This window comes from Patella vulgata, chromosome 4 (genome assembly GCF_932274485.2).
Source record: "Patella vulgata chromosome 4, xgPatVulg1.2, whole genome shotgun sequence".
NCBI lineage: Eukaryota > Metazoa > Mollusca > Gastropoda > Patellidae > Patella > Patella vulgata.
The window spans coordinates 21,807,577-21,833,272 of NC_065882.2; the positions used below are offsets into that span (position 1 = coordinate 21,807,577).

The 25,696-nt window shown below is 35.2% G+C and overlaps 1 protein-coding gene and 1 long non-coding RNA gene across 2 annotated transcripts in view; both read left to right on the forward strand.

The window, feature by feature from the left end:
• LOC126817424 (villin-1) overlaps window positions 1–7,352 on the forward strand; it is a 46,838-nt gene extending 39,486 nt beyond the window's left edge. Inside the window, exons 46-60 of the mRNA XM_050544390.2 lie at window positions 1,165–1,221; window positions 1,474–1,551; window positions 1,824–1,876; window positions 2,350–2,449; window positions 2,704–2,814; window positions 2,941–3,007; window positions 3,919–4,042; window positions 4,292–4,370; window positions 4,526–4,627; window positions 4,766–4,925; window positions 5,332–5,441; window positions 6,101–6,238; window positions 6,537–6,623; window positions 6,948–7,013; window positions 7,326–7,352. Of these exons, the coding sequence (XP_050400347.2) occupies window positions 1,165–1,221; window positions 1,474–1,551; window positions 1,824–1,876; window positions 2,350–2,449; window positions 2,704–2,814; window positions 2,941–3,007; window positions 3,919–4,042; window positions 4,292–4,370; window positions 4,526–4,627; window positions 4,766–4,925; window positions 5,332–5,441; window positions 6,101–6,238; window positions 6,537–6,623; window positions 6,948–7,013; window positions 7,326–7,352 (1,359 nt within the window). The remainder of the gene's footprint in view (window positions 1–1,164; window positions 1,222–1,473; window positions 1,552–1,823; window positions 1,877–2,349; window positions 2,450–2,703; window positions 2,815–2,940; window positions 3,008–3,918; window positions 4,043–4,291; window positions 4,371–4,525; window positions 4,628–4,765; window positions 4,926–5,331; window positions 5,442–6,100; window positions 6,239–6,536; window positions 6,624–6,947; window positions 7,014–7,325) is intronic.
• A 4,738-nt stretch (window positions 7,353–12,090) lies between these two features.
• Window positions 12,091–14,299, forward strand: LOC130012423 (uncharacterized). Its single transcript, XR_008787833.1, has 2 exons — window positions 12,091–12,191; window positions 13,015–14,299. It is a non-coding gene; the product is annotated as an uncharacterized LOC130012423 (long non-coding RNA).
• Window positions 14,300–25,696: the final 11,397 nt, after the last annotated feature.

Here is a 25,696-nt window from a genome sequence, read left to right on the forward strand (position 1 = left end):
GGCCGTCAGATAAGCCGCCCATATTAACTGTTTATGATTTAAGACAATATGAAAATTTTAAAATTGACACAAGAATCGCGTGCCAGAATGCTTTTGAGCGCCATTTGTAATAAAGCGACTCAGTGAACGAGGATAAACACTACCGGTGTAAACTAGAATAACCAGACGTCAAAGACTGCATTCAATTTAGACTCTTCGCGTATTTCGATTGAATGTAAATCAGTTTATACATTCATATTACATTATTGTGTGTGTTGTGACCCATCTATGTTCATTTCTAGGTGCTAAAGAATAGAGATTTAGCTCCTTTATTATAAAATATGTACATATTATTACAGATATATTATTTTAATAATATTTTTGTGTCATCATAATAATGGAGCAAGTGTTAATATAAAAGTTTACTTGTTTATATTGAGCTTCTGAAATCCTACTGTCAAATATCGACCCCGACGATTTGTACTTATATCGGGGTTGTGCGGGCCTCATATAGTTTTGATCTTGAGCTAAGCATTTGTCAGAAAAATAAAGAGTGTTCCCGAAGGTAAGGGTCCAGTATAATGCCTAGTACCATGCACCCAGACCGTTATTTTAGAAAAACTCACGCGATTGCTAATTGTCTGAACCATAAAGGCGGAAATACGCCTTTCCTTGCTTGACGCTCCGTCCGGCACCACTGCCAAATTGAAACCCTACTGGAAAATCTCGGCTAGCATCGGGATTGAACTCGGGACCTCTGTGTTAGTGAGCCAGCGCCATACTCCATACTCACTGGATGGACCCCGCATTGATAAATAGAGAATCTCCTACTCGTCTTTTCTATAACACAAAATATCAACACATGTCGATAATGTAAAAAAGAACGAGGAATTTTTACTCTATCGACGAGTGTTAATACTTTTTATATAAAAAAACCCCCAAAAAACAAAAAAAAAAAAAAAAAAAACGAGTAGAAGATTTTATTTATCACTCGATCCTTTCCATCCTTTTTTATTGACCAATCATATTCATGTAAAGTGATATCTCCTATGGCTCGGGTAATATGAAAGTTATCACACAAACGATATTTACTTTATAGAATATCAACAAAACACATACTTATGGAATACGTTATAGAATATGTTATTGGGTGATAAAGTTGGTATATCTGTATTCTTGTTTCAGATTGATGATGATGGTTCGGCATATTTACATCACTGGCGAGGGAGATTATCTACTAAGGTAAGAGAATTGCTGGATTTTATTTCATCCAGTAACAATTTTAATCTTACCTGATTGACTACAAAATCAATACAGCTAATGTTAGTGGTGTACAGATTGCTGTTTATAATTCACATGATCAACCCTGACAGAAATTGTATTAAATGTAGATTTTTATGAGTGGTGGACAGATTCTGGTTTATAATCCACATGAACAAACCGCCTTGAGAGAAATTGTATAATATATAGACTTTTGCATGTGGTTATTGGTAGGTTGATAAAGACAGAGGTCATGATAGATGTAATCAAATAGATGAACATTTTGGTGGAGCGCATGTTTTCTCATTTGAGGTAAGATTCCTGTACAAATCTAAGAAAAGTTTAATTTCATAAATTCGTGCTATGCCATAATTGTCTACTAAATTGCTCACAGAACCATATAAAATTATTTTAAAATATGAAGATTCTGGTTTCTTTTTTTATCATAAATTTTACCCTTGTTTGTCGTTTCCATTTTTAGCTTTAATAGTCATGATTTGTTCTGAAATTGTGCTAAGCATTGTGAATCGATGTAAACCCTTAACATGCATATCAGTTTAGCTTTATGTTTTTACTTTTTTTAGTTTCAAGGCCACGAGTCTTCATGTTTCATGAAATTGTTTCCCGAAGGATTAGTGTAAGTAAAACAGGCATTAAATATTTATTGTGTAAGAATTAGATGAAGAGCTGACAGTTCTCGCTATATTAATTTACAAATAAATAATGAAAATTGATTAATTGGAAATTTTCATCCAAATTACTTCCTTTTGTGCAAAGTTATGGTCGTTTGAATAATAGAGTAGTCTCGATTTTCATTGCTAAGGTTGTTACGATAATAAACAAAATCAAACAAGGGAGATTTAGCCCTTACATAATGTATCTTGGTGGCGTTCTCTGCCATAGTGAATTGATACAACAGAGTTTAAGATAAAATCAACAGAGTTTAAGATAATTTGGACCGATTTTTTTTTAAAATCACATTTTGTTTTAGAAATATGACTTTTGATTCATTTGAGTTTTAGAAATACGACTCTTGAAAATTAATGCGGTATGACAAATGTCTTCAACCTCTAGACTCTAGATTTAACTTTGAAACTTCATTTCTTCTAGATACGTTGAAGGGAATCCAATAACTATTCCCCGTCGAGCCGCCAAGTACCATAAAAGATTGTATACCATAGATGGAAGAGATTACATTAGAGCCCAATGTGTAAGTTAACAACGCAACCTTTCACATCCAAGCAATGGAAATTATAAAATAAAACCAAGTACGAACAATCCAAATCATTAGACAAAATTCGAAGTCCTAAAAAAACGGTATAGGCAAAATAGTGTAATAAAGCAAAATAGTGTAATTATCTGATACTTTGATTTTAATGTCAGCTTAAACAGATCAGATATCATATAATATTTTGTTTAATTACTGGAATAACTGTCTGATAATATTTATATATTTTTGTACAGGTCGAACCGTATGTTGAAGAACTTTCTTCCTTGGGAGCGGCTATATTGGATGGTTTCCCGCGTTTTTATGTTTGGATTGGAGATCAGTGTCCTTACCCTACAAGAGTAAAGGTGAGTTACATCTTACTTCCCTTAATGTTATGACGTTTCCTTGGAATTACTACTTTTTCCGATGTTATTGTAAAGTGATTTTTTTTCCTGAGGTAATATAGTGTTTGGATATTTGGATAATTTCAGGCGATTGACCTAGCAAGAAAAATGAGGAATACACAAAGAAAGGGGCAAGTGCATATTGTAGTCATTGGTTAGTATTATAATACAGTACCACCTGACCACTTCTTCTTCTTTTAGTGTTTAACGTCCGCTGTCACCGAGAGTGATATCGCAGACACGTACCGACCTCCTAAAATGAACGCTTAGAGCGGGCGTTGAAACCGGTCGCCACATCCTACATACGACCCATGCATCTTTTCTTACTACATATTTCTGTAGCCTAGTGATCGTCTAGAATTTGTCTCTAGCTGTCTTTACTTCTGCTTCACGTTGTCTATTTACTTCTTACAGTTTCTTAAGACGTTTGTCTTACCAGGAATAACAATGCAACAGTTCGCTTCTACATTTTATATAGCATAGCCGAATACATGTATACAAGCATGGCACAGATTACAATACTAGCTAAAACCATTTCTCGACCCTAGCCAGCCTCGCGGCTGTCTAGAAACTCAGATGGAACCTCTCTGGAATCTAATGGAAGTCTAACTTAAAACTTTACTATGATTTCTTTTATAAGACTCCTGCATATCACGCCTAGAAAGTCTGTTCTTGGCCCTGGACCTGTGCAATTAGAATAATTCCACTCACGTGGCTAAATAGCTCTTTTTATGTGTCAACTGTCAATTACAGACTAGGTTGATTTAGTACACACTATATATATAATATGTGAATATGTGTGGAACTATTAATTTGCCAAATATATTAATTAATGAAATATAAAGTCATCTTATTTCTCTATTCTTTGTCTATAAATTTAAAAACAATGTCGCAACGACGATAGTGCTACAAGAGTGCAGTGCCCTTTGGTTTGTGTAACGCCATATTACTTTTTTTTGCATTATGTTTCTGTCAGCCACTACTGCATTTCATTTACACAATAGTCGGATTTGATGATAATTCTAGATATCAAAGCAGTTTCATTTGTGTGTATATGATTTACAGATTCTACAGATTTAGCAGCACAAAAATCATTTCTGAAAAAGCTAGGATTGAGGGGTGATATAGCTGTTAAAGCGATCGACTGTTCTAATTACCACGATAGTCAAACTAAAGTTGTTCTTCACAGGTGAGAACATTTTCATTTATTCAGTATACACCAAGTTTTCCCCGAAAATTCTTCTTATCACACCATCTTCATTAAACCAGTCGCCACAGAAAAGTACTACGTTACACCCTTTTTTCATTTCATTTCTTCATACCAAAATTTACAAGTTTGAGGTAAGAAGTCATTTATTTAGGATCCAAATATAGCACAGCCCATTTTAGGTCATCCTTTAATGCAAATTTTCTAATTCTGTATAAATTCTAATTCCAGATTAAGCGGGAGAAAAGTTTTGTATGACATGCCAGTAGTTTCCAAAAAGCCTTTAGATCAAAAATACTTGGTCAGGACAGTAAGTCTAATTTTCAACCTTAAAACAATTATCTAAAGCGTATTATACATATTAGCAGTTACCTCATTCCATGGACTTAACGTATGAAGCATTCATACTGTGATTTATGATTTTCATCTTGTGCATTGTTTATTGGAACTATGTTTCAATTTCAGGATGCTTACCTGTTAGATCGTGGTCCGGAGAAACCTGTATACGTCTGGGTGGGTCATTTGGCAGCATCACGCGATTTAGCTGAAGCAGTTACTAGAGGAATGGTAAAAATTATTTTCATGTCACTCCCTTTCATCACCCTATTTAAGCATTACGCCAATAATTATGGTTTCATTTTTGCCCTATCATTCGAAACGATTTGAAATGTATAAATTTTTCAAATGTTTTTCTTTTACTCTCAGATATTCAGTAATTACCACAGCTATCCCAGTCATAAGTCGATGTGTAGAGTTAAAGGGGGATGGGAAACGGACGAATTTAAGCAGAGTTTTATTAACTGGCATAATTATTATATCAAATCAGCAAACACACCCAGATGTTCTACTAGTATCAGTAAAAAAAGTAAGTTAAATTATGTAGACCTATATATGTTCTACTACTATCAATGGTAGAAGTTAGTACTAGTATTATATGTTCTAAATGTTCCAAATGTTCCACTAATATGAGAAGTAAAATTAAGCCTGTTCTAGTACTAGATTAAAATATCTGTTCTGTATAATATCAAATATCTTCTATATATATTTCGATTCCAGAAATCTTAGTTAAATGCTTGTTTTAAAGTCTGTAGTGCCATTGTTAGGATAATATCACGGATAACACCACGTTTGATAATCCTTACTGAAATAATAACGAAAATGTAAAAAAACAAGACCAAGGAACATTAATTTGGTTGCCCTGGCAAAACTCATTACTTTCCAGACAAAGCATTTCTAAATATAAAATTGGGTTAATTTGGTAAATGTTGCAGGTCGCACCATACCGTCTAGATCAGAATATAGATCATATTATGATGTAAGAAGTGATGGTATAATAAATGATGATAAACATATTGTAGAAGAAACAGAAGAATCAACAGAGGTTAGATATTTAATAGAATTTAATAAATAATTATAGACTTGTATAATATTTACTTCAAAATATCATACCAGTTCAATAAACTCAAATTCTTCTATTTGGCTGTGGTGCTGAGTTTGAGAATGGACTTTAAAATAGAAACTTTAATGGCTTATGAAATCCCCATTGATAAATCGTTTCTATTTAACGTCGAATAGCAAAATAAAATATTGCATTGTGTGAGATCTGGTGTTTTAATTTCGATTTGTAATGGGGCAGTTTCTATACGATTCTATTTCTGTTTGGAAAAATTGAAGGAAGCTTTGTTTGTGTACTGTTTCGACATACATAAACGTTGGCTTTATCTATGGGCATAAAATTTTGAACACAAGGGTTGTCATACCAGAAAACAAATCAACATATTAAACTTTGACATCGATACTACTTTTTAAAACCAAATCAAATACATTGCGGCATTAAAGGGATTCAAATTATGTGCTTACAAGACGTCAATCCTTTATCCCTTCGTTCAGTATTAATATTAGATGGATAATAATAACTAAAACCCTTTGAAATCGACAATTTTATTTTTGACTAATTCAGTGATGGGGTGCCATGATAAAAACGGATCCCAATTATGTGTTTACAAGATGTTAAACCACTTTCTATCCGTTCAATTTTAGATATGGAAAATAATGGATGATAATTTAGAATCGGTACCTTGGGATAGACAGGGTATATTTACAAATGGATCATGTTATTTAGTTTTACACCATAGACTTACAGCAGGAATATTAAGACATACATTATATTACTGGTTGGTAAGTCGAAAAACATGGATATAATTTAATAACGCCGCGCGGTATTATATTACAGAATGGCTTACTTGAGGAAAATAATCATAAGGTTTATAAAAACAGTACATATATTATATAACTTTCACAAGCTTTTGGTGTTTTCTAAATAAACAGTGGCCTGACGAACAACGTTCTCAAAATTGAATCGACTTTCTGTTAAAGTTTATAGGCATAACAAAATTTATTGTCATTGTAAAGCGTAGCCTAACAAATACATACACCTGAATAGATTTCTAAGTTTATTGTATATAACTATTTACAGGGTAAAAATTCTAGTTTAAAAGAACAACAATCAGCAGTTAAATTGAGTCAATCCATGAATTATTCTCTACAAAATACAGCAACAGTGGTAAGCTTCTGTATAAATAACAAAATCAATAACAATCACATAATATGACATGAACTTATGTCAACTTAATAAAACTGCTTTTCGGCGAAATAATGATCGGCGAACAACTATATAGGCAATATGATCTATGTTCTGTTTTGGAAATGTTTTTGAACACACTTATGCATTATATTACGTATTTCGCTTACATTCATTGTGGGGTGGGATTGTGGACGAACCCCGCTATTGGTCCCAATCTAAATTATTCCAGAAATTTTATATCGGACACTTGTGCAGATGGCAGCTTTGTTTTTTTAATTGAGCTTAATTAATTAATTGTTGCAGATTAGAATTCTTGACGGCAAAGAATCACCCCATTTTCTAGCAGCATTACAACATAGTATGATAGTGGTAAGTGTATTATATGCTGTGGTGGATTACTTCGACACTATGTGCAGTCTTTAATATTTATCTGTATTCCGTATTGTTTGCTATACAAATATTACAGCCACTGTAATATCATTACATAATATATTTATGAAAGATTTGTCTAATACGATGTAAAAATAAAATCATAAAAATCTCACTCAAAATATTACGTTATACATCTATTGTTTATAGTATGGTAGTACAGTTAAAATAACTTGATATATCTGTTGTTTATAGTATGGTAGTACAGCTAAAATAACTTTATCTGTTGTTTATATAATCTGTTGTTGATAGTATGATAGTACAGTTAAAATAACTTGATATATCTGTTGTTTATAGTATGATAGTACAGTTAAAATAGGTAAAGATGAAGAACAAATGTTTAGTGTTAGAGAGCTAAAAGGGGGCAACATGAGAGTTTCACAGGTAAGTCAAACTTTGCAAAACTTCGGCAAAAAGTAGGAAGAATGATTTAAAAGGACAGGGAAATTCAAAACCAAGACATGGAAGCTTGAATATCGGAATTTTTAAATGGCACCAATAATTACTATTCTGTCATCATCACCTTAAGACGTTTGCCAAAGTAGGTCTGCTCATCATACGCCGTCATCTTGTGCGCTTTACTTTCCTGAAATTCGGGAGGTTATTAAAGTCAATGTAAGTAAAGTACTTGGAATTTCTAACTATTATAGGTTCCACCAGCATCATCGTATTTATCATCATCAGCTGTCACTGTCTTTCTATCTGATGTAGAATGTATTCTGTGGTTCGGAAGAAAGTCAGGAGGAACAGAAAGAGAATATGCTAAAACAATATTAACATTTCTGTTGCCTTCAAGGTAGGTATATCTGTTTTATATGTTTCAATAAGCTTATAGATCAGTTTGCATACTCGCGTAAACAATTATTATATACATTTCGATGTTCCTTAAAAGTATCTGGTAGGGGCGCTTACCACAACAAAACAATTCAGTAAATGTAATAGCACGACCTTGGTCGATGCCGTGTTTGACTTCACGCTGTGTTTACCATTTCCACAGTAATACACCCTAAATCTTAAAGACATACGATAACATGATTGACAAAGGATTATAGGTTGTGTGTATTGTCTTTGTGTCAGGATGTATACTTATGAAGTGATGTTAGAAGGAAAAGAAACAGCACTATTCTGGGATCTTCTTGGTGGTAAAAATGAGAATCTAGATGAACCAGTAGTCAAAAGTTTGGAACAAAGAAAGCCCAGATTAGTGTATTGTTTTATAAGCCAGTCGGACCAATTTATGTTAGATATACCCACTTTTACACAGATGGTTAGTATATATACCTTCTATACAACTGTTTTATTTTACTGTTTGTGAAGTAGGTGTGTCGGATATATCTACCGGTATTAATAATATGACAACACTTTTAACTAACAGCATTTATTACTTAAATGTTTAAGAATGTTTAAGACACAAAGGAGAACTGTTCTTTTATTTGCTGTAGTGATTCGTCGGAGAGTTCTTATCGGGATAACTAGCAGACGATATGGCTTGTTCGCGGTAAATTATCTAGTGTACATTATTTCTCCCGTTATTGTAAAATAAAATTATGCGCAGTTTCAGATTCTTTTTAATGTTTATTTTTATATATAATCCGCAGGATTTAACAGAGGATGGTGTTTATCTCATGGATTTGTTTAATCAGGTAAAATTTGAATAATTCTTGTCCATAAAATAGAGTTACATCCCCTGATTCTGCAGTTGTTTTAAAAAAATGGCATTAGGGTTTATCGTTCGGTTGATATTTTTACGTATGTCATTTTGAGACGAACATACAGTGATCTCCTTATATAATATGGACAGGTGTGCTTAGCGGTGGACAGGAATTTTGGCCAGACAGCGACGTTTCTGTCAGAATTGTAAGTATCAATGATTATTGTCTACGTGCCCAGTTCGGAGCAAAACAGTAGGACGTTAAACCCCATTTCATTTCATTTCATTTATTGTCTACGTACGTCCATGGACCTTATATTAGAGACTTTTGGCAAGCGGAATTTTTCCCATCCGTATCACGTATCCGTGCAGTATACGTGATACGTTACGCCAATGCAGTTTTGAGTTTTGGTAGATTTTCGCGTCGCCTGCGTATGCATAGCTGAGCTGAGCTTTGTTCTATTAAAGCATGAAGGATGGCAGATATCTACCAAGATCTCCATCAGTACTAGTCAAGTGCCTAGCCTACAATCTCCCGTTGGGAGCGAAGTCGCTCAAAAAAATTTATGTCGAATCTTATTAAAAAATTTTCGACTTCGACCCAACAGCAATTTTTGGTTTCACTAATGTATCATTTCAGAAGGTTTACATTTGCAAGGTCCCACCTCCTTAAATTTAGCAAGTAGATCAACCAGTATGCAGACAGACACGAAAAGTATGAAAATCCCGAGAAAAAACCATCAAAAATTATGATTAAACCCCAGTCTTTAAAATGGTTAAAACTACACAAAATATACACCTTCGTGTGTAGATTCATAAAAAACGCCCTGATACAAAATTTTAGCGTCTAAAAATAGCCAAAAAATACGGTAAAATGACGACAATGTTATATGGACCTTTTCCGTATGAAATCTGATCGATACGTGCTAACGTATCCGTATGCCGTATCACGTATGAGAAATACACACACACATTGATGACGTCACACACAAAATCCATACGGATGCGCGATACGGACCAAGAATTTACACTTGCCAAAAGTCTCTAATTTCTTATAAGGTCCGTGTTACATCGATCTCACTGTTTCGTCCTTCCCGACCTATTATGTAGAAATGCAGCCTAATATCCTGACAAAACTATATTTCCAAATATTTCATTTTTAAGATCAATTATTTATATTATATAGATTATGGTATGGTGTGGTTCAGCAGTAAAACAAGATATCAAACAGAAAATACCACAATTATTGTTGGTTAGTATACCTCATGATGCAACAAGAGTTGATAAAATTCGGAGCCGTGGTGGCTCAGTGAGTAAGACGTTGGCTCGCTAACCTGGAGGTCCCCTGTTCGATCCCGGGGTTGGCCAAGGAAGTTCATTGGGATTCTCCGACATGATTCCGACGTGTCAGTGGTGCAGGACAGAGGCCAGGACGTATAGTTGTTCGGATGGGACGTAAAACCGAGGTCCTTTGAACACATTTGCATGCACGTAAAAGAACACGTGGCAGTTGGATTTCGATATAAAAGTAGGCCGTAGCGCCGCTGTCCAGGCAAAATCTGCCTCATAGCACACTGTATGGTGTATGCCCGTCTTCCGTCTTCATTAGCCAAGTCAGAGCAAAACAATAATTTACGTTAAACCCAATTTCATTTCATTTCGTTGGTAAAGTAACCTTGACGCTGGATCCTTACTTACGATGCCACTGCGATGTCTCGACATGCCATTAATAGGACATTGACAACTCACAACGTCAGCTTTTTTTTACTATCGTTCAACACTGCAGTAATATTTTGCAATGGGCCTTTAATTCTACCGGATCAATTTTTCCAGAAACTAGATTTACAGACTGTCAGTATTTTAGTTTGAAACTCCCCAAAAGATAGAAAAGGGGGCTTGCAAGTTTTATATATTTATTTTAACTATAGGATTATGTCAGTAATGATGTTGCTGGTAGAAAACAAGAAGATATAGAGATGTGGTTTATTAATCAACATTCAGAACCAACAAATTTTACACAATGTTTTAATAACTGGAATCACTATGGTTACGGGGTAAGTAAGCATTCTACATATTAAATGTAACATAAATAAAGACCACAAAATGTTCTTCCGATAGCAATTTTATGGATTAAAACGAGTTATAATTAGACGTCAAACAAATAATTGTAAATTGTAAGACAATAAAGATTGCAGCATGAAATCAGTAAAACTTATTCCGTTGGGATTGATAGGTTGCTTTGAATAATTTTTGGACCAATATGCTTGTTGGTAAAACTACTATTTATTGTGTATGATCTTACCTTTTATTCTACTATAATATAGTTCCTGTAATATTTTAGGGTAAAGATAATTATGACTTGTGGAGAAAGAAAGTGAGACAAGAAAACGCTATTATACATATACATGTAGATGTAAGTATAATATAGTATAAATCAGTCAGAAAGATAAACATATATTAACAGATGCACACTTGTAAATTCTATGTTGTACTTTTCATACTTATTTTGCATTGATGTGAGCAAGTCAGAGGAGAAGGCAAGGGAAGACATCTTGACGTTCGGATGGGACAAAAAACCGAGGTTCCGTGTATATATTGGGACGCAAGTAAAAATGGTTACACAGTTATTTTACAGCAAAGGATTATACATAGTGATTCTACTGTAAAGGATTACACATAGTTATTCTACTGTAAAGGATTAAACATAATTTTTCTAGTGATGTGTATTAGTTATTCTATAATTATTTCATATAGTTCTCTTGTTTTATATCAAAAATATTTTATTCCTAAATGAATGGGGTTCAAGGGGCTGAAGAACATGTATGGCCTATTTAATATAGCTATTATTATTTTACATTGAGAAGTTTAACGTTAATAAATATCAAGGAGAATATCTTTATATTACGCTGGAGTGTTTGACGATGGGAGATTACACCAATGCTGGACTGCACAGAGATAGCTGACAATAAGGGATTGCACGCAGTTATTTTAGCATTCTGACGACTTATTTCACAACAGGGAATTACTCACACATAGTTGCTTATGAAAATGTGATAAAATGAGTATAAATTGAATCAGATATGTTCATGATTGATTAATTATATCTTCATTTTAGATTGATGATTTGGAACATGTCAGCAAACCGAAATACGACCCATTTATATTAATTAAACCAGAACTACCTAATGATGTTGATCCAAGTAATAAACAGGTAAAACACCTGATCAATTTATAAAATATATTATGACAAATAACACAGGCATTTCACTCCTGATTTTTTGCTAATTTAACTAGATGATTTTGGAAAACGCCCAATATATTTATATTGGATAGTCCTGCTGCAACATCAGTAAACTTTTTCAGATTCCGTATATTTATTTTTTGGATAGTATGAAGAAGAGAGAGAGAGAGAAATGGGGTTTAACGCCCACTCCACACAAACTAGGTCATTTCGGGACTAACAAAAGGTTCAATTTTATTTCAATAATTCGCTTGTGCTAGGGATCTTTAGCAATGGGAGGAAACCGGATACTCCGGAGAAAACCCACGATGTTGGACAGGCCACCCTACTCCTTGTCAAATACAACCGGGGAATTGACTCAATGACAGCCCTTACGATTCAACGCGCACGCGCTAACCATTCGGTATGAAGAAGATATTTTCTATCACACTTTGTATAGAACTCCTGATGCTACTTAATAATTGTGCGGAAGGTTCTAAATGAAATGGGGTTTAACGGCCTACTGTTCTGCTCCGACTGGCTAATGAAGACGGGCTATGAGAGGAATTTTGCCCGGACAGCGGCGCTATGGCCTACGCCTATGGCCTACGAGCACGACACGAGACCTCGGGTTTTCGTCCCATCTGAATGACTAGACAGCTGTCCTTGTCAGGCCTTCCGTCCTGCACCACTGACGCCGGTAAATCCCGTTGAACTCTCTTGGCCCATACCGGGAGCGAACCCGAGACCTCTAGGCTAGTGATCCAGCGTCTTACTCAGCCACCGTGATTCTGTGCGGAATGTTCAGAGAGCTAGAATTTCCATTGTACTTTTGTGCTTACCCAATTTCTTTTGTACTTTTGTGTTTACCAAGTGCCGCATAGAGCAACATCTTACATGGAAAAGACATACAGCAATGAACAATGTCATATAATATATTTTTAGTCACAAAAGATTAATCAAAGCATAACGACACCCCAACATCGAACCGCAATCCCCACCCCTTCCCCCGTAGGTACATCGTTAAAAGGTTTAGTCTACCACACTAATCATTTCGTTGTTTTTTTTAGGATCATTTGTCAGACTGTGATTTTATAGAAGTTTATAAGTTGCCAAGAAGTCAGTTTTTTCGACTACCATATTGGAAGCAGGGGCAGATAATTCGATCATCACGCCTGTACTGATTCCACAGAGACATGACCGCATCACCGTTATAATTGTGCTTGATGAAAATGTCCATAGACTGTAGTTCATATATATGTAATCACATCATCATATAATCACAAATAATCACATGACTATTGGGAGGGGAGAGAGCTTGGGTGGTTAAAAGACTGAACCAGTTAGAACCTCGCGTGGATCTAGATGTAAACTCCATTCCATTCAAAGAACACAGTTTTTATGGAATACAATCAGTAGTTTTATTCTTATCATTATCAAGCACAATGACATTTAGTAAACTTGAAGTCAATATAATGAAATTGATAGTGAAACCATTTACATAGATTAAATAACAGTGACAAAAAGAATCAAAAGGGTAAAGGATTTTTAACTGGACCCTTAAGTTTTAATCCTTGTGGCACAATGTTACTGTCTCTGCATCTGTCTCTGCATCTATGAATTTCATATAATATACTGACCTCAAATTTTTAGAATAAAACTGTGATTGTATCCCATAAAAACCGTGTTCTGTTAATGAATTTGCCGTTCGCTAAATTACCTTTTCTGGTAATTTTTTCGAGAAGAAAATAACGGCAAAGTTGACTAAAATGCGTAATAAAACAAGAATAAGGGTATTGCAAGCTAATACAGAATTGAGAAATAAATTGACGAGGAAGATATTAGGATAATTTTGTAAACAGTGTTAATCCAGAGAGGCGTTCCTATTGTATTGAAAAGTGGGTGGAGTGAACCCCGCCACACAAATATTCACGCCTGGATATAAATGTCTGCTAATTTTGCTTATGGACCTTTTGGAATGATGGAGGTGGAAATCCCAGAACGGGGATCGATGACCCGACAACACAGCTAAGTAACCCTCGGAATCTCCGTGACAAGAATCCATAAAATATATTATGATTAACGATCACCATGATAAAGGATCATGATTAAGTATGTTAAGATGCCATAAAATATCATTTCATATAGTTATCACTGACGTCATCAAACATGACATTTTCTTTATTGTAGATTTTTTAATTAAACGTATCAATATTACTGTATATTAAATATCATGTATTATTATTTAATATACACCTGTGCTCAAGTTACGATCACACAAGTTCGTGTTACGTTATCTAATTAATAAAATATAAAAATGACTAGAGTAAAAAAATAAAATTCTTCATTTCTTTTGTTTTTATATGTTGATTAGTATTATTGATGAGGATCTGCCTTCGCTGAAAATGTTGCGTCTATGGGTAAATCCAGTGTTAAGATATAATATAATGAATTTGTGTTCTTCAGTTGACAGAGTAAGCTAAACCTGAAATAAAAAATTAGCAACCCCGTCACGAATAGAAATAACACATCATAGATCAACCCAATTGAGTATTTTATTTTTTAGCTAAATCATTAAAATATTATATCATCATTCCCAATAAGCAGTCAAATCCAAAGGTCATAAATTCCAAGAAGATAAAGCATCCTATCCAAACAGTTTCTAAACAGTTCGTAATATTTTATTACCGATCAACAGTAAATTATTCGAAAATAATTGATTGTCTCCCTTCATATACATATTGGAGATGCTGGATTCACAGTCCAGAACGTCCCGAATTGACAGAATTGCAATCGAGTAACGCGGAATTCAGTTCTGTCACAGTTCTGTCAGTCCCGACAGTGTGAGTAGAATCGTGACTTAATTAAACACAACGAATATGCTTCGGCCGCATGGTTGGTTAAGATATTTACTTATTCAGTTGACGCATGCGCTGTAGCCTGAAATCCACCTTTTCACACGATTGTCACTATTTTTGTGATTGAGAGAATTCAATTCCGGAACGTTCATTCGAGTACATGTTTATAACTTTGAGTCTAAAAACGAAAATTTTGCTCGGGAAATTGCTTTCTATTGTACTCTGTACAATTTGGACAGAATAAATAGAATAATTTTAATCTTTTATATGCGTATAAATAGGGGCCTACAAATTATACAGAATCTAGACAATATGGATGTAATAGTATTTTATGACCTAAAAATGATAATAATGCCCTTGTGTCGTTTCACAAACACTTCAGATTTAAATATATCTCAATATAATCTTTGTTAGACCAAAATCGACGACAGACCATACAGTATAATCGTGGTAATTCTCTGACCAGGGGCCTGTTTCACGAAATTTTAACTAAGATAAAATCCAAATTTTAGTAATTTGATTGGATAATACTAGATTGATTTTAGTGCTTAGCCAATCAAAATTGAAGTATCTACTAAAATTTGGATTTTAACTTTAGTTAAGATTTCGAGAAACAGGGCCCAGTTGGCGCAGATTACCCTGCCCCTTGTATTGTCAATAAAAACTTGATGAGCCTAACACGGGCCCTGGAGCTTGGTTGGTCTGCAATATTGGATTCTGGCTCAAAATATAACATTTGACCAATACGGCGGTGGATGCATTTTTATAAAAAATATTTGCCGATTTACATTTCTGTAAGGCAAACATAATGTTTTGGATACTGTGAAGTACTTTGATTTGGACCTATTGAGTTTCCGGAAGTAGCAATAAAATCACTATGGAATCAGTTATGTATTTTATTACGAATAAACATTGCGGTCGAACGTAGGGTAACGTTGATTGCTGATTAACAAGGACTTTCGAGCACGGACAATAGCCATCACGTTTATTGAAAGAGCAAGCCACATTCTGCTAAGAGTAAAGTAAAGTTCTAAGAAATCTGAAGGAAAAAGAAAACAGTTTCTTGTAATTTCATACCAGATATTCACGACTTAAAGATGGCGACGTATATTGGTGACGTATAGAGCAGCTTTGAATTCCTTCTGTTTATGCATGGCAGGGTTTTGATTGACAGATAAGTCAGCTGAGATTCAATGTAATGCCTTCTGAAGCCATTAAAATTGGTAGACATTTCTCATGCCAAATGCAAAGAAAAGGAATATTAGGTCTGATGCAAATGAAATGAAATAGGGTTTAACGTCTTACTTTTCTAAACCAACCGGTCTAATGAAGACACTCATACGTCGAGCAGCGTGCTCTGAGGAAAATTTTACCAGGACATCGACACTATATACGGATTATGTAACATGCTGCCAATGGCACACACTCGACGTCGGCTTTTCATTCCATTCAAACGACTAAAAGTTATGTTTTATAGTCGTTGTGTGAGGGCACACTTTGCATGAATCAGTTTTTTTATATCACGACTGTGGTCGAAATGTTCAAAGTGCCATGCATCAATTTGAGGGGGAGGGGAGGGGCGGTGGCTGAGTGAGTAAGACTCGTTGTCGACCGAGAAAGTTATCTAGCTTTTCCGGCATGGTTCCCTCGTGTCAGTGATACAGTTGTAAAGGACAGGGAGCCTGGCGAGGGACAACAAAACCGAGGTCCCGTGAACACATTGGCGTGCATGTAAAAGATCCCTTGGCAGTAGCAATTCGATATAAGAAAAGAAAGTAGCGCCGCTGTCTGGGCAAACTTTGCCTCATAGCACACTGTATGGTGTATGCCAGTCTTCATTAGTCCAGTCGGAGCAGAACAGTAGGGCGTTAAACCTCATTTCATTTCGTTTGCACCAATTTGAGACTAGCGAAATCATGCGGTAGTGTACTGATGTCATTCCTGTCTCTTCGTGCGCCCGTTCAACATGATTTTATGAACACTATATGTACAGGGCCCTAATTCACGAAAACTTAAACTAAGTTACAACCGAAATTTTAAGAAATACTGCAACTTCATTGGATATATGCAAATTGATTTTACTGGTCAGCCAATCGAATTGCAGTATTTCGTAAAATTTCGATTGTATCTTAGTTTAAGTTTTCGTGAATAAGGGCCCCGGTCTTCAATAAATTTTATTTCGTGTTAATAAAAAGATAGTTTGCCAGGCAACGAAACATACGCCCACTGTAGCTGAATCATCCGGACAGTCAATAAGAGTTGTCGCATTTTTTTACTTTTTTCAGTAATGAAACATTTATAATACACTAAAATCTGATTAAGAATAACAACTTATTAAGTAATTATCAGAAAACCATTAGAATTTGTTTGGTTTTTATAAAGTTCTGTCCCATGCTAACGTTTACTAATTAGCATACGAAACATTTAATTTCATGGATTTAGCTGTTCAAGTTATCAAAATTCATTGAAAATCAATATACTAATTGTTCGTCTCAAGACCTTAAACTCTGTGTATCAATCTGAAGTTAATCGGATGATAACATAAGTCTCTAGAGCATCACAAGGTATTTCAAAGTGATCAAGGGCCATAACTCTGGTCGTAATTATCGGATATCATTGAAAATCACTAGGCTTCTTCGTCTCGTAACCTTAAACACTGTGTAAAAATCAAAGGTCATATTCGTCTCCGGACTGTGTATAAATTTAAAGTCAATCGGATATTAACTTTAGCCTCTACAACGTCCACAAGATTTTTCAAAGTGATCAAGGGCCATAACTCTGGCAGTAATTATCGGAAATCGCTGAAAAAAAATCAATATAATTCTTCGTCTCATGACCTTAAACACTGTGTATAAATTTAAAGTCAATCGGATATTAACTTTAGCCTCTAGAGCGAGCACAAGATTTTTCAAAGTGACCAAGGGCCATAACTCTGGCAGTAATTATCGAAAATCGCTTGAAATCAATAGGGTTCTTCGTCTCATGACCTTAAACACTGTGTATAAATTTAAAGTCAATCGGATATTGACTCGGGCCTCTAGAGCACCCACAAGATTTTTTGAAGTAATCAAGGGCCATAGGATTCTTCGTCTTATGACCTTAAACAGTGTGTATAAATTTAAAGTCAATTGGATATTAACCTTAGTCTCTAGAGCGTCCACAAGAATTTTTTAAGTGATCAGTAATTGGCAGTAATTGTCGGAAATCACTGAAAATCAACAGGCTTCTTCGTCTCATGACCCTAGACCGACGGACGGACGGACACACGGACGGGCAAGGGTGACGACAATATACGTCCACATGAAAATTTGGGCGTATAAAAAAAAACTGTGAGCTCTATATAGAGAGTCCACATGCTAAAAATGTATATATAGGAAGAAACTGACATCTTTCGGTTATAAACATACATTGTCAGTTTTATCAAAATCGTATACAAATTGTGACCTCTAGAGTGTCCATAACCTTGGCATTATTATACATATATTTTTCAAGTTCGGTATCGCAGGAAACTACCATCGAATTTGTTTGCATGGTAAGGGATTTAGAAAAGAAATAAAATTTCACTTCCAAGCTGTGTAATTTTATTAGCCGGAAATCGCTCAGAAAGCGTCTCTCACTCAGAAAGCGTTTCTGGCAATCTACCCCCCCCCCCCCCCCAACACCCCCAAATCAATCATGAATTGCTACCACCGGCCCAGTTCAAATAGTCAATTTGACATTCCACGAAATTGTTGGCAATATTTACATAACGTGCCGCAAATCACCAACAGTCTTAAAAAGCGTCAATTCTTAAATTACGCGTTACTCTTATCTCATTATTCATCACAAAAATATTTTATACAAGAGCAGGGTTGTCTTTTTTCGCTCACAAATTCATGCACGGATTGTGTACGCTTTGCCTCCAATGCAATCCTTTGATTTGATTTGCTTTGATTAGAAAGAATATGCTCGTGAAAAAAAACTGTTTAATTTGGAATGGCTGGAAATGTTTAATTTGTTATCACGAACACCTTTTAACACAAATGATATAACGTTCGACATTATCGTTTAAACTCCGTGGAGATCTGAAAAAACGAATGACTTCGTGATCATTGTGGCATTTTAATATAAATACACTTTTAAAACTTCCCATCACTCTTAATTTACAGCTTCAAAGGACTCGAAAGGTTTCTTTTCGTAATTCCTTGCAAACCACACCATTCGGCATCCTCGGCAGACGATATAAACGGAACATGGTCTATGGTTGTTAAATTTTTAAGAAATGGATTCATAGAAATGTCGAGTTCAGACTGTACTAAAGGACATCCTATCTGATTGACAGTAACAATTTTATGGGTTACGTCTGTTCTCATTTCAAGATATCGACGCCGCCATTGATTATTTTATGAGTATATTACCATCAAACTGACTGACCCCAGCTGAAGTGTCGTGTATAAATCGGTTTTAGCTCAAGTCGTAATTTAATAAAATAGTTAATGTTAATCGCTAATATTTGGGACCTAGAAATTGACACAAATGGTTCGCAACGCATATAATAATGTAATATGAATGCATATAAACTGATTTACATTCAATCGTTTCTGGTTTTACTGTAATGTTTAATCAGTTATGTTCGGCGAAATGGGCCAAAGTCTCAATTAAATTACAATCTTTAGCGTCTGGTTATTCCAGTCTACACCGATGATATTTATTGCGCATGCGTCCAGATAAGAATATAGCGTCACCATTTGACATGACTTATGGGTGTACAAGCAGATCGGGAACATATCACTGATAGATAAGTGTTGAATGTCAAATAAAATGGTCATGGACAGTTATACCAGTAACAGTACCTTGAATAGGGACAATTGTTTTGATTGGTCCCATCCATAATTGGCGAAATTTTATTGAATTATCCGCCTTATTTGATTTCCCAGCCTACGCCAATGAGCTGCACAGTATATTTCCAATCATAGCGGCAGTCTGGAATAAGGTCATCACCCAAGAGTTGGGTGTTGCTTGTACTTGAGGAAATTAAGTTGGAGACAGTCAAATAATGATTGAAGCCACAAAGGCAAATAAGCTGAGCTGAAAAGACGCCCATAGGGAAATTTTGTCTCGCATCAATTATCTTTTCGGACACGTATCCGTTGGTTTTTGGAAAAATATTGACCTATACAATGGGTGATACTTTTGTCACCAAGGTCATTTAGTAATCAACCAACTATCGCTAAAGGTAAAAACATTGGGTTTTTTTTCAAAAAACTATATATAAGCACAGTTTCCTTTTCTGATGGTCAAGTAGTTCAATTATACCGATTACCATAACATATTTTTCAATTTATAAATTCCGCCTGATAGAACATTGGTAGAAAGTAATGAGGAAGCCTTGCTGTGATTTGTCGAAAATGCATAACTAAGTCCTGACCAACCTGACTTGTCTTTGAAATAATAATAGTAAAATGACAGGCAGGATAATATTGTATAGTGATTACGACAGTGTTTAAGATGTAACTTGCCACAGAGACAAAAGCTGATGTTTGAGTCGTGAATGTCCAATTAGCACGCTGAAAAGCCTTTGAAAGACCAAATCGACAATACCATGTCAATTGCTATAATAATGTCATGCACCTTTTCTATGATCTCAGTGGTTGGCGTTCAACCTTTAAACCTTTCTGATGTACGACTCATTTCAAACAAACCCAGGCGTCGCGGTTTGACTCGCTATCCGGTTATCACAAATTCTGCTTATAAGGAACCGGATCAAATTGGGAACCGAGCCAAACTGTGGCTGCGGCAACAACAAATTACACTTTATGATTTTCATATTCTCGTCAAAATATTAACACGTATAACTATATAAGTACCATATCATATCACAGACTGAATTTATGAATAAAGAATGGTGTAGACCATATCAAAGACTTGAATTTATGAATAAAGAATGGAGTAGACTAAAATATTCAACTTTAAGTATAACAATAAATATGTCATTATAGTGTTGTATTACATCATTATAAATTTGTATATAGACACATCATACAAAATGTGAACAGGTGTTAGAATCTAATAATAAAATTATAAAGGTGATAATAATCCGATCATTATTTTTGCTAGCGTACTAGAATACAATTCTACTACATCAATAGAATTTCAACTGATTACTGTATACGTTCAAATTGATTTTATTATAAAAGTATCATTATAACTGTATACAAGCTCGATGCCTTGTTTGTCGTGTATTAAGAGAAAACTAATGGTAATGATATATATATGATTAATTTGAAAAATGTTGATATTGCACGACCTGTAAGAGAACACTAATGATATTTATCTTGTGTATATAATGTATGATTAAGTGAAAGAAACATTAATACCCCATGACTTTTTGATTAGTTTCTAGTTAGTGTTTTATTACGGTTAATTTTAGCGCTGATTGATTAATAAATGACCTTGGTCAACTGATTATTCACGCCGATAGTGTCACCAGTTATAATAATATGTTACTAATAAAACATGGCATCTGTCTCCAAGGGCGATATTTTTTAATCATGTTATTAAGAGTAAAATGGAAGTCTCTGAAAGTGGATTCTATTCGAAAGGGTGACCCATCAGAGCAATATTTCATCTTTCTGTGCTTTATTCGGTAGCTGGTTCTATTCCTAGGAGGTTTCTGTCTGGTTGTTAATGGCCCCTTCCTTCATTTCCTTGATCCCATCCTTGGTGCTTGGATGGCGTCAACCCCAAACACATTAGAAGTTGTTACTAATGATCTATCTGGTATCTATCTATTTTCAATTTGCTTCTAATCTTGATAATCATATTTATCATCGGTTACTCGCTTTGGCAATGTTGTTGAGGTAATCAAAAGCCGGCATATCTCTCGCCATATGTGACCACGTTATTTATGGTCTTATTAGATTAGGACTGAGTCCAAGTAACTTCTATGTGATTTATTAAACATAAATAATTCAACAAATATTTACTGCAAGAAAGAGAGAGATCTGATACGTTCTAAACCATAGCTCACTCTATGTTTGAAATACAATTCTACAAAATATATAATAGACAATTATGACACATTGACAATTAAACTATAAAATATTGCTTCTAAGTTGAAATCTAAAACAATAGTTCGTTTTATAGAGAGTTTAGTCAATGACCAATACTTAATTCCTCCATTTAATGCTTCGTCTAAATTATGTCTGACGTAATAGCCAGTGGCTGATTTAATAAGGTTATATAGCCCAGGGGCCAGTTGACATTAGATTGTAAAGAGCGTTACTCTATCTGGTTTTAGAAGGACAATATGCCACTCATGCCAGTGTCTGTTTAATTCAACACGTATCTTACTGGAGAAATAGGTAAATAAAATATATTTAGAATACAATGTACATTAATGTTGTCAAAGATAGGTTTACCAAAATGGGGAATGTAACATTGTTAGAACTCATATGATTTATGACGGTCATATTATTGTCAATGAGACCATGCCCATGAGTACATTCTAGAATGAACGTTTCTATGCATCATTTACTTAAATGTGTCCCTTTAACCTGTAAATTAATCAATAATACAGCATACCTTTAAAGACTGATGGGAAGTTTTAAAAAGCTGGTTATCTTAAAAATGCCACAATGATCACGAATTCATTCATTTTTATAATTCAGATCTCCAGGGAGTGTAAACGATAATGTCGAATGTTAACATTTGTATTAAAAAGTGTTCGTGATAACAAATTAAACATTTCCAGCCATTCCAAATTAAACAGTTTTTCATGGGCATGTTCTTTCTTATCTCAGCAAATCAAATCAAGGGATTACTTTGAAGGCAGAGCGTACACAATTAGTGAATAATTTTATTTTATTTTTTAAAAAGACAATCCTGTTCTTGTATTAAACAGTTTTATGATGAATACTAAGATAAGTCTAACACGTAACTTTAGAATTTACAATTTTCAAGAATGTTGGTGATTTATGTCTTGTTATATAATGAATCCCAACAATTTATTAGAATATAAACATGGACTAGTTAAACTGGATATACACAATTGCGACAAATCCGTGTTAGCCACGTGAGAAGTAGCATCAAGTATCTTATTTGATCAGAGAATGATACTAACGGTAAACATATTGTGATCATCAGCATTTCCATAAATTGGCTGAACTTAGGAATCCTAACCCTAACCCTAACCCCAGAACTTAATTGGTGACCAGACCTTGTTCCCAGATAACAAGTTTCTTTTAAGATCTTACTCCAACATAAGATCTTTCGTGTTCTCGACCATGTAGAAACACTGAAAATATTTGATTCTGTTCTTAGTAGTCGAACTGAATGTAATAAAGCTTAAGCAAATGCACGGCGTTTCCTTTGAATACGCACCATACACAATACCAAGAACTGAACTCACCAACATGTATTCTTGTTTTGAAGATAAAAGCTATCACTGAACATGTTCAATTTAATCGCATTTCTTGTCAGTAAAAAGTTTTGGTGAACCCATGGACCTTATAATACATAGTGAACCCTATAGTTCACACAGTAAAGGTGATGAACTAAGCTCTGTTGGTTTAATGTGTCCGCTATATTGGTTTAATAACTGTCTGTCCAAGATTATATTTTTCTTTAGGAGTGTTAACAGGATTTCGCGACAAAGGGGCATAGTTCCAAACGGAAATCATTGAAAATAAATAGATTCCTTATATAGTCGAAAACAGATAAACATGTGTTACTCCCGAATGCATATTTACTGCTAAATGTCCCTTTGGCAAATATAAAATATTTCGGCATTCGCTGTATTCTAAAGTGATTGCTGTAAAGGGCCTGTCCATCCTTCATTCCATTCACAGCCTAGAAACTTCACGGACAATGGATCATTATTAAATGATCTGGGGGGAGGGGCTGTTTTAGATTAACAGATCCTAAAGTTTTACTTGTGCGTATAAGCAGCAAAAAATTAAGTTTTATATTATTTTATTTGTGCCAGCATTTAAAATCTCATTCGTATATCATGGCATGATTCCAACTTTCTATGGTAGTTTTTAATCAGGTCTGTCAATGTATTGTCTCATCGGTGTTCCATTTAGTAAAGACTACTTTTTATTCGGGAGATGTTAATCAAATTTTGAACGGGGCAGTGAAGAGATCGGGGCACATTATGACAATGCTGCCTAGAAATGGACTAAACTTGCGTGGTATGTCAGAACTATAGTTGTGTTATGGCAACCACTTTTCCAAATGGGTTAGCTCTTAGATGCGTTAACCGGTGCGGACAAAACTTTTACTTCGGCCTATCACGACCAGGTAAGACGTCGAAGGTCAAAAAGTGCATTTTCGCGCAAAATGAATCCCCTCCTACAGTTTTGATCCCGTGGCAATCAAACTTTAACACGATTTTCTACCGAGGTGGCTTTATTGTGCCTTTATTTACAAATGGAACCCCTCCAAACTTGAAAGCATATTTTGGAGGTTTCAGTTGCAACATCTTATAATATTATCGAATGGATTTGAATCATTTTTTGTCTCAAGAATGTCGAATCCTTGGGACTTTCGTAAAAATATCGAAATGCTCCGTTACTAAGGGTTTTGCTACCCGCGATCTAGGTGTCAACCACTTATTTAAGATACAATGAACTTTTTAAAGTCAGTACACGACGTCGTGTACTCTATGGAAAATGACTTCGAGGGCCATTTGTAATTTTAATTGTTAAAACAAAGAAAAACAGCCCAGAAGACAATGATGATGTAATTGAAAATGGCTAATTCACAAAAGACCAAATGATAATTAAAAAATTTGAAATTTTACTTGTAGGTGTTGTGCACATCTAAAGATGTGTCTATTTACAAATAAGGGCCCATGTTCAATGTTACAACAGCCAAGGTCGTAAATGTTGGGGATGGGCGGAATACTCTTATATTAAATTACAACTGTCTAGGAATCTCGTTCGTGCACGCCAACGTGTACACGATGCCTTAGTGTTTCATGCCATCCGAACGACTATATTGCATTGTTCCTTGCCAGGTCCCCTGTACTGCACCATTGAAAAGGGGGGACCACACCGGAAAATGCGATTAGTTTTCTCGCCCAACACAGGGACCTACATTTTAGCGAGCCATCGTCTTACTAGCTGAGCCACCGCGGATGAAAGATAATCCAGGTCACTGGCTAGATTTTCCAGTCTGGTTTCCCTAGTGGGGGACGGGGTGCAAGAAGGAAAACCTGGCAAGGAACAGCGTATAGTCGTGTGGATGGTACAAAAAAACGAGGTCCCGTGTAACTGTTGATGTGCACGCTAAAGAAAATTGACATATATTCTTCGCTAAAGAGTGGGTGGGCACAATTTCTCGGTGATATACATGGATTAAGAACCGAGAGATTTAAAAATTTAACGATAAACTAGACAATCGAGAGTTAGGTCTGTCATTGAGTCAAGTGGTGAAGTTTCCATTCCTCGCATGTGCGTGACAAGGAGTAGATTCGCCTGTAACAACCTCGTGGGTTTAATGTGTCGAGTGGGCGTTAACCCCATTCTCTCTCTTATGTTAATTCTCGTTGGTAACCCAACTGGGGAATGAAAGCTTTTCACAAACCATCAGAATAGCCATTAGTCGAATATGGTCATGTCCCGAGTAACTTGTCATTACGCAGTTAAATAAAACCTGGGTCATACATTCCGGAATGGACAGAGGGGAACTGTGCCTAATTCGGGTGAAACACATAGATGAACGCCTCGCTGTGGGATGTCAGACAGGTGTAGGCCTAGGTTCAAAATTTTCGCTCTTTGCATTGAATGTGCTATATTCCAATACTACGCGATCAATGGCTTGAACATGGATTTCAGAAGTTTAAGCCGCAGCTCATTTTACGTCTACCGCCGGCTTATTCAACTTTCGTTTCACAGCAAAATTAACAGAC